A 10,794-nucleotide genomic window follows, 5' to 3' on the forward strand; every position below is an offset into this window, starting at 1 on the left:
TAGTTACAAGCTTGATAACTTATAGTGGAATTCAGTGGTATTGATATAGTAATTTATGATTTTTTGTTATTTCAAAATGCATATATGAAACCTAAAAATAATTTTTACATCCTCCACGTGAAAAATTTGATATGGCTTAACAACTTCCAGCAAGCAGCAAATGAGTACAAAGTTCGTAACTAGAAGAGAAGCATTTTCTATTCTTCTTTATTTACTGTTCTATGTTTTAAAAAAATAACTAAAATTTAAGAACTTGTTTGTAAATAATAGTAATGTATATACATATTATAATCGAAATGTGACTGTATTTTACAAAATACTGGTCTACTAGAACACAGCCAAGACAGGTCACTTTGTAAAGGGCAGTTTAATATTCGTGAATACGGTAACATGAGTGTACGCGTGCCATATCATTGCAATTTATGTAATGTTAGTCAGGCAGAGCTGAAAGGTTAATAAAATAATAAATATTAAATATATTTAATAGTTGTATAATGTTATGAAATTTAATCTATTTAGAATAAACATTCGTGTTTGTGTTATAATCTGTAATCATTCGAGAATGTACAAAGCATGATTTATATATATTTCCAAATTTTTTATGGTGGTTACAAGGTCGGTAAAATCAACCAAACCCACACAGAGATACAATATTGAAAATAACAGATAAAATGTTTTTTCTGAAAAACTTTTGATAATTATCTTAAGGTTATAAAGATTTTGCATGTAAAATTTTCTGATGCATAAAAGTATCTTTAATCTTAAAATAAAAATTACTTTAGTCATATTCAATAGTCAACATTTGAAAAAAAAAAAATGCATTAAAAAATCTTAAAACTTAATAAAAGCCTTGTACTGTTTACTGATAATATGCAATATTTCGTGAAGATACGTTTATTGTATTAAAAGTTACAGCATGAAAACTATAACAAGCACAAAATTATTACGAGGTCTGTCCCTGGGACCAAGCCCATGGTGAAAGAGTTAAACAAATTCTCACAGTGACAGATAGCAGCATTGAAGTTACACAAGGATAATTGACAAAAGAATACCTGTAAGAAGACTATCACACACATACACTACATAAATTAAGATTTTATTTTAGATAAAAAATTAATTGTGGCTTTGCTTGTTTTTTAAAACAAAGCCACACTGGACTATCTGCTGTGTCCACTGCAGAGATTTAAACACTGGATTTTAGTGTTGCAAGTCCATAAACTTACCACTGACCCACTGGGTAGACACAGTCTTTGCAAAAAGAGTGATGGAAGGTCTGATTGACCTTGTTATATTTGTGACAGATAAGTGTGTGAAACTGTACATTGTACATATATAGAAAAGAAAAATTTACCAGTTCGAGTTAACCAAATCAATCTTACATGGATTAAACAAAAAGACTGAGAATAAAAATAATATTAACACTTAGGGAAGTATCTTCTGTATTTAAAAAAGTATTAAATGTTAAAAATTATGATTTGAACATTCTTGGATTTGAGTTTTTTCTTTAAAGAAATAATAAAACAAGCATTCAAAATGACCTTAAGAAAACAAAGTTTCAATATCATGCATTTAAAATTTTGGAATCGTCACAACTTACAAAGAAACAAGTAGACTTGCGATATACAGATACACTGAGAACTGACATAAACAAGTCCAAAAGTATTATCAAAATGCAGATTCCAGAAATGTTTTGCAGAAAATAAACTGAAAAAGACATCAAATGAAAAAAACCACAAAACCATAAGTGAACAAATAAAATCTTTATTCACAATTACTGTGAATCTTATGTAATTACCAGATTGGTCAGCCTCCTCGTTCACAGGTTGACTTATTTTAGCTGCTGAGGATGAGAGAAGTTTATAAAATTTTCATACAGGACAAATACGAGAAGAATTCTTATTTATTGCCAAAATTCAGACAAAATGTTGAATGTATAGTATTCAAGAATTTAACACTGCAAATGTCACCAACTACCCCTAGCAACATCTATAGGAAAGAAAAACCTGAACTTATTACAAATTGTACAAGTATCTGACCCACCCCTTGAGATTGGCTTGCCTCTCCTCAGGTGGTCAGACACACGACTAAAGTGATACTAGTTTCTAGACATGGGCATATGGCAAGCTAACCTGAGTAAAAGGATTAGTATTTTTTTACAACCTTCAGATATTCAGTTAACAAAAATGTCATACTACTTGCTGAACACCTGCACAAAAACCTAGAAAATTTTACCTCAATTCTAAGCTATTTATGGAAGGGTGAAATTCATGAATATTTCAGTCATTAGAGTTGTACTAGAGCTCTTCTTCTTACCCAGTTTCTGCCAAGATCTCAGGAGCAACATATGTCGGTGTGCCACAGACAACATATAGAGATTCATTAGCTTCTACAGCAAGTCCAAAATCACCAAGTTTAAGAGATTTGCTGCTGTCTTCATGCTCTACTACCTGTAAAATAAGGTACTAATAAATTAATACCACATCATTGACTATATTAAATTATTGTAGCAAAGTTGAAAGACTAATCATAAGAATTTAAAATAATGATCCTATTATTGTAAGTAATATAAACTACTTACAGGAATGATTAGACTGAACTGAGTTATGTATCGTTGTTATTATCAATTATTTTGTCAATTATTATAATATCTCAAGGTTTGGACTGTAATAAATTTAAGTTAGTCATAAATTTATATACCGAGATGTTCCTGTAAAATTAACATTAAATACATATATACAACATGAAAGCACAAAGAATGAACATTTATGATAGCTTAAGTATCAAAATTTTCACCAAGCAGGTTGGGTTTGTTAGTTTTGAATTTCCCACAAAGCTACACGAGAGCTATCTGCGCTAGCCATTCTAAATTTAGCAGTGAAAGTCTAGAGGGAAGACAGGCAGTCCTCAACACCAACTCTTGGGCTACTCTTACCAACTAATAGTGGGATTGACTGTCCCATTATAATTTCCCCCACAGCTAAAAGGACAAGCATGTTTGGTGGATGGGGATTCGAACCTGCGACCTGCAGATTGCGAGTCGAGCACCCTAACCACCTAGCCATGCCGGCCAAGGATAGAATAGAAACACAAAATTTCCACAGTGATGATCAGGAAATAACAAACAGTCATATATGTACAATGAAAGCTCAAACCATTAACTATTAATAACCAAAGTTAAAGTCCATAAAAGTATGTCTTATAATATAAAAAAAATCACCGTACAATTTATGGTAAATGTGCCGATGATCATTTAAAGGGGTAATTTTCAGATTCCTGTAAAAACCTAAACCACCTGTCACCAAGCAAAAGTTCTATCCTTATGAAATGTTTTTAAAATGAAATGTGACTTGTAATGTTATTTATTTAGGGTTGCTAACCAGACTACATACTATAAAGTATCCATAACAACCATCTTTTATCCCAAATTTTGAAAGATTGAAGAAACTGATTACTGTCCAAAAATTGACAACTGTCCTCTGAATTTCCACAACTTTAAGAATACTGACCTTAACTTTCATATAAAAAAGGGATCCAGTACTCTGTCATAAAGTCCTCTACTATACTCCATATACAATATATGATTGATAAAATTTCTAAATAAAGTAAATATCAAGTAAGAAGAAATGGATATACATCTTTGTACATTTTATATAAACATAACTTATAATGGTTCAACCAAAAGAAATGGAAAGAAAGTCGCTCCTTAGCATTAACAGCTGAGTGTGTACATTAAGAAAACAAAATTATGCAGGACAATGTTAGATAATGTTCCCCTTTCTTCTTTTGTTATTAAATTCCTAACAGTCTCATTAGATGCAAATTCCATTTTTAAATACAAGGCCCAATGTCTATTTAGAAAAATGTGAAAATGTGCTCTATTACAGGGTTCCTTGTTTATTAACCTTCTCAGGCAAACATCCTAAAACAAAAAGTAGTCCATGTACACCAATTGTAAGTTTCCAGTTACCATACAAAAACTTACAGTAACCGAGTCCAAGTGATGCAAGGCGAACGTGTATAAAAAGAAAAAAGTGAAAATGTGCCATATTTAAAGGTCTTTTTTATCCTCCTTCTTGGGAAAAAATCCTAAAACAAATTAGCCTATGTACATTGGACAGTCTCTCCAGTTACCACACCAAAAAGTATGATATTGATCCAGCGAACTCTGAATGACAAATGCTAACACATACACATAATAGGCCATCTTTACAGTAAGATACACTTGGTTCATAGCTAATACATTTTAAAAATAAAATTAGCCATGATGTGTAGGATAGCTTAACTATACTGAAGAGAAACTTTAGGGATATTTAGTGATTAGAAGATCTATCAATATCAAAGAGAATAGGAAGGCATACAATAAAGTGTTTTTTTTACAATAATTAGTACATTTATTACCAGAGTTTGAAAAATTGTCTGTATGCATGTCCAGGGGAAGCAGATTTTACTGGACAACGACTATATTATCAAACGTGCATGTATGTCTGTTTGAGTGAAAATTTCAAAGCTTTCCTATTAATTTTCTATAACAGATGCGTAATGTTTTGAATACAGTTCCTACCATATTGACATTATTTCCAGGTTTGTATGGGAGCAAGGCAGATTATTTGAATAATCAGTTAAGTATTCAAAAACAAACTAATGTTATAAAAAGGAAAACTTGCACTTAAGGAAAATGTTGAATGTGCTGCTGCCGTTAGTGGTAACTTGGCAAAACAGTAAAGTTTGCATTACTACCAATTCACGGATTGCATTGAATATAATCTTTTAAATAAAGTTCTAGGGTTAATTTTGATTTCTTACTTATTGACATGCTTTCCTACTCACATACCTTGCTTATTGTGTTGTTACAAGATATGAAGTTTACTGTGATATATGACTGTCATATTAGTCTAGGCTTAGTTTTGTATTTGTCACTAATTTTTTAAAGTTTACAGTTTTTAATTCATTTAAGTTCCTTAAAATTTAAATCTTATGCTTAACACTAAAACCAAACGAACGAGTAAAAATTACTGCACAAACTTGATACATTCTTACAAACAAACAATTTTAATGAGTTATAGTAAAAGTTTTTATAATTAATTACCATTTTTTACAGTGTGAGTTCAAGAAGTGCCAAAAGCAAGGCTTAGTAGACAACGATGTACTGATATTACACAAAATACCTCCTAATACCAGCAAAACAAAAGACTTCACAGAATTATTTACGTGAATTTTTTGTAGTATCACCAAAATAGCAAAAGATAATGCACAATCTGAAGATAAAGGCGATCAGAAAGAAGCAAATGTTACTGTAGATTTATCAGAGACAGAGAAATCTGAGAAAAGATCAGGTCATGCCAACAGCAATCAAAACAATCATGACACTGACAAGTACAACTCTCAGACTATTGCTAAATCTAACACTGATACATCATCATGACACAAAACGTACGATGACAACAAGAGGAAAAGGCCATTCAGAGAAGCTTACAAAAGTGAATATGAATGGGTAAAGTACGATGATGAGGAAAGTGTCATTTTCTATGAGTATTGTCAAAAATTTCGAAAATTTGTTGATACGGAAAGCCAGTTATTCAAAGGAACTAGGGATAGCAAGCAAGGATTTTGAAAAGAAATATATCAATTCCATCAGAAAAGTAAAGCCTATGTAAAATATAGTGCAGCATTCAAACCAACAGCTGCACCCAAGTCAACTCCCATGTCCAAAGTACTGAGGCATGTGAAAATATTATATTGTTCAAATACATGTGTCATGAGCTTCACGAGTTCTTGGATCTGCTAGTTTAACCACAGTGATCCATTTATTCCTTCACACTTCATTGGCTGGGAATTTGTAAAACAATAGTTCCAGATTGTTCTTTTTGGTTGTTTGTACAACCAACAGCAGTGCAACCAACTGGCATTGTTACATGACTCAGCATGTAACTGCAAGGTTCACTGTTATTTTACCAGTTTATTCTTATTTCCAACTAGCAAAGTACCCTGCATTGCTCAGATGAAAATGGTTTTCAATATCCTGAGTTGTTTTGATTAAATCAATCAAATTAAGTATTATTTTTTGCAAAAAAGCAAAATGATTTCTTTACCTAACTAAATATTTTGATTAAAATCAATAACAATGTGTGAAAAAATTGAAATTTGCTAAAGTTATTTTAATCACAGCAAAACTGGGTATATTGCCCCTTCTTCCATGTGCTTTGCACGACATTAAGTTTACAAAACAAAATTCCCTAATTTTTCGTGTCCTGATTTCTATTGTATGGTCAAGTGTCATTTGCAGAGTATTTTGACTTTATTATCGTTCCATTTAAAGAAGAATTGATTTATTCTCTTCTCTTTGTAACACAATGTAAAGGAAAACCTGTCAATACCAAACGTTTTTGTAAAGTTATGATATAGCTGATTCTTGCGAGTACATGCAAGCAAGCAAAATATATGGCTGAAGCAGGCCTATTTAAATGCGAGAGTGTGCATGCATGTTCCAGAAAAAGCACCAGCCTTTTTCAGTTAAGGGGAGTTAGAGTATAGGCATGTATGTGTAGAAGAAAGAGAGAGGGAGGAAACGAGTACAAATGAAGGCTCCACAAACTTTTCAAATCATTTTAACACATAATTGATCATGGATAGAATGATTAGAAGTCCTCACACAGAGAAGGAACATAAATAATATCTCTCTTGATCACACATTACCAATTGGTCATCCTGTTTGCCAAAAATTGATATAGTAGTCACTTTGGCCTCAATTTACAGCTTCAAAATGGCCTCCGAGGCTACAGCCACATAGTGCACAAAGTTGTATCTGTACCCCAAGTTTGGAGTTTGTAGCTTTAAAGATATGGTTGTGCATAAGAAACAGTCCCACAGAGACAGAAGGAGAGACACACACACACACACACATATATCATTTTAAAGTAGGAAGGCGAGTTAGTGGAAAATAGTGGAATAAACAAACCCAACCCAGTGCTTGACACCACTTGCATATCATCTATATTAACTCACCTTCCTACTTTAAAATGATTTTCACCATTTCTTTTGTACTTTGAGGTTTAATTAGGCTATAGCTGCAGATGCTTGTTATGCGTGTTAAAAAACTGCAGGATAAACTATTTAATGACATTATTATGACATACCTATCCTACTTAACAACACATGCTGAGAGTCTATGGCATTACTTACCAACAAGTTTTCAGGCTTGATGTCACGGTGAACAATGTTCATACAATGTAAATAAAGGAGAGCACTGGCTAGGTTATATACCATTCCACTGGCATCTCTTTCAGTGTACTTTGTTGCTGAAGCTATGGCATCAAAAAGGTCTCCTCCCTAAATTATGAAAAAAAAAAACATTCATCAAGGTCTAGTAAATTATTTGTTGACAAATAAATATACTTATACACTTTTGGTTTGTACAAAACCTTTTTCTTACACATGTTTTGAGTGTGTCAAGTGATGCAAGTTGAAGCAAAATTTCTGTGGTATCTAAGACTTGATTTACAAGATGTGCTTACAATATAAATGCTTTGATTCAGTAATTTATGGTGACTTGGGCTACCAATAATCTGACATAATTTAAGCTAAAAACACCGATTTTAGCACATCAGAAAAGAGATTATTAATGTTTAAAAGCATTATAATTTAACCATCATACCTATCTAAATAAAAATTTTCCATTGAAACACACTATAAAAGCTGTAACTTCTAAAAGCACAATTTACTGTTTTATTGTGATTCAATAGGGAAAGCATCTTGGTAATTTCTCCGATTATTCTTTACAAAAACTCAATAACTCAAGACCTAAAAACAGTACATGTACTAATAACTTCCAAACACACTGAGCTAATATAAACCAAACTATTAAAAACCATTTCTGCTAATGGCAATTTATTCAAAGGGTTTTTGTTTTATAAAAAGGCACATTTTGATCAGTATAAATAAAAAATTATAAAATTACAATTTCAACACAATGAAAATACTAATATGTTACATCTTACTAATGTGCTACTGCATAAAGAAACTTGTTTTATATTAATAATTTACACATGATATTACTATTACACATGGAAATTTGTTTCTTTTCATAAGATTTAGGTAAAAAACTTAATCTTGAAATGTAGGTAGAAGTTCTAGATATGAGAAATTGAACCTATCTTTCTAGTACATAACATTAGTAATTAATCCAAGTTTGTATTTTAAAACAAAAATCTTAATTGCTTTTCTTCTCTATATCAAATAATTCCCTGCATTATGTTGAAGTATTTGTATTTTAGCTTTTTATTACTTATCATAAAACATCACTTCATTAAATCAAAAAAGTGTTAAACATATATCATGGTTTATTTTCAAAAATCAGAAACCTAAAATTATTTTTTTCTGTTTCCAACATCAGATTTTTGATTAATCAATTTTTAAACTTTCACATTTCGAAACTTTCTCCCTCATAAATTTCTAAAAGCACCATTTTACATGTAGCTCCAAATGATAATTAATGTCTATTATTATAGTTTCCTTTTTTTGGCACAATACAAATTACAACATATGCTCAATAATATTATTACTTATCATACAATAGCTAATTTGCTGTTGAACTATTCTATTTAAAACAACCAAATAACTAATATGTAAAATTCTCACTCACTATAAAAGATACACCTGTTGTAAATATGGCAGCTGAAGTTTTCAAAATCTTAAATCTTAGGAATATTGTGGAGAGAAAAATAACTGACCTTTACTAGTTCCATCACTAAGTACAGTTCATTATCCACATCAAACTCCTCCTGAAGATGAACAATATTTGGATGTTTTACTCTACGCATGATGGCAACTTCACTGGCAATAAGATGTTCCTATTATCCACAACCATTAAAAATACATTTTAAAAACATTATATGCAAAATATTCTAATTAACATCAATGAACACAGTGAGATTTTAAAAAGTAATGATACATATATCAATATCACTGACACAAAAAAAAAGATACAAATGACACAAGATGTCTAACCTAGTAATACTGAACCTGATCTCTGAAGCTTTCTCTAACTGGCACCACATTAATTAAAACAAAACAGTTTCAATGTCATTAGTCACCTTCATGTAGCAGGTTCCTAAGCAAGCTAAGTTTACAGCTAAGGAAGCATTGCATATTTTACAAAAGAAAAAGCATCAGAAGTATTTCTATATTTTGTATAGAAATACAACTCTCCTATATCATTATATTTCACATTTTCCTAAACTTCTAAAGCAGAAAACAATAAATTTCTTAGAGGTCCTGAACAAATTCAACCCTATGTGAATGGGTCCTGATGCTGGCTGAAACGTCTCATCAGCATTGTATATAGTATGGTTGACATAATTTCATACATTCTTAAGTTCTTAGAATTACTTACTGTTGCAGCATTTGGCTAAGGAGACTACTTACTGTTGCACAGGACAATTGTATTGCATTCAACATTAATCAGTGTGCAAGGGGCTGATTTTATGGCTATAATATAAAGCGGAGATACCCCTGAATACTTGTGATACAATTTTGTGGCTGGACAGCTACAGGGAGAAAATGGATCATAAGAATGGTTTTGTTATATTCAACCTAATTTGTTTATTGTAGATAAAGCTACAAAAAAAACTGTAGAAATATTGTCCTTGTTTGTCAATTACTGCTGAATGTGCATATTTTTGTTTGCATTTTAACTTTACTATCTTCTAATGGCTTTAAAACAGAAATTTATTTCTATGATATATTTGTTTAAATACAACTTAAATTATGGTTTTATTTAAGTTTAATCAGGTTATTTGGACATTGTTCCAGCGATTTGCTTTTTTCTTCACCTTCACGCAATGTCATGCATTAATTTCCATCTGCAACAAATCGTAACACTTATCATGCTAAATATTAGATCCACAGACCCTTTGTTATCACAAAGATCAGGTTACTGTGTGCAAGTTATAGCCGGAAATTAATTTTGGAATACCACATTTACAAATGAATTTTATACACTTGAGACTCTCATTCTTACTCAAACATCTGTCAAACTTGGCTAAGTCCAAAAACAGACAAAATTTACTTCAATCTAAACTAAGTTTAATGCTGAGGTAAACAGGTAGCTTCCACTTAAGTTGAGGTTTACTACAAAGACAATCAAAGAATTTGCAATGAGGATCTGAATAAAAGTTCTAACACAAAACCTGTTACAATATTTTTGCCAGTGTTAAAAATATACCTTATTTAAATAATTTTTTTTCATACCTTCCCTGCACACTTTGTTTTATCAATAATCTTTAAGGCAAACTCCTTCTGTGTAACTCTGAAACAAAATACAATTTACAACATCAACAACACAATTATGTAATGGACATTTTGAAGAACACAGAGAAAAATAATGAAACATTTAAAACTTTCACACCTACATGAATCTCTTTTGACTCAAAATGCTAAAAAAAAGTTTGTAAAGCTAACTGTTGTTGATACAAAAATGTATACTAAAAAATTAAAATTGTACACAATTTAAGCCAATTTCCTATCTCATAAGCACATTACCTATATTTTACATAGTACTGTCTGTTTTATTGACTTAATTTATTTACACTTCTTAAATTTAAGACAAATATTCTCTTAAATATTGTCTTTTTCAAGACACCAGGTCATTGCACAAGATTGCATATGATAAACCAGTACATTGCATATAATGAAGCAAAGCGGTGTTTTTTTTTGCACATTACCAAGAGTTAAAAACATAATTCAAGCAGAAATCATTTTTTTATCATTTATAGAAAACGGAATTTAATTTTTTGTACT

At 31.0% G+C, this 10,794-nt stretch overlaps 1 protein-coding gene across 5 annotated transcripts in view; it reads right to left on the reverse strand.

Moving 5' to 3' along the window:
• Positions 1 to 10,794, reverse strand: part of LOC106459534 (serine/threonine-protein kinase DCLK1-like) — a 68,381-nt gene that overhangs the window by 15,281 nt on the left and 42,306 nt on the right. For all 5 annotated transcript variants that reach the window (XR_002610586.1, XR_002610585.1, XM_022386038.1 and 2 more), the window contains 4 exons: positions 10,246 to 10,303; positions 8,727 to 8,846; positions 7,180 to 7,326; positions 2,314 to 2,447 (listed from right to left, as the gene is read on the reverse strand). Coding sequence is in view for 3 of the 5 variants with exons in the window: in XM_022386038.1 (XP_022241746.1) it covers positions 2,314 to 2,447; positions 7,180 to 7,326; positions 8,727 to 8,846; positions 10,246 to 10,303 (459 nt within the window). In the remaining 2 variants the exon portion in view is untranslated. The remainder of the gene's footprint in view (positions 1 to 2,313; positions 2,448 to 7,179; positions 7,327 to 8,726; positions 8,847 to 10,245; positions 10,304 to 10,794) is intronic.

This window comes from Limulus polyphemus, unplaced genomic scaffold, assembly GCF_000517525.1.
Source record: "Limulus polyphemus unplaced genomic scaffold, Limulus_polyphemus-2.1.2 Scaffold623, whole genome shotgun sequence".
NCBI classification, from domain to species: domain Eukaryota; kingdom Metazoa; phylum Arthropoda; class Merostomata; order Xiphosura; family Limulidae; genus Limulus; species Limulus polyphemus.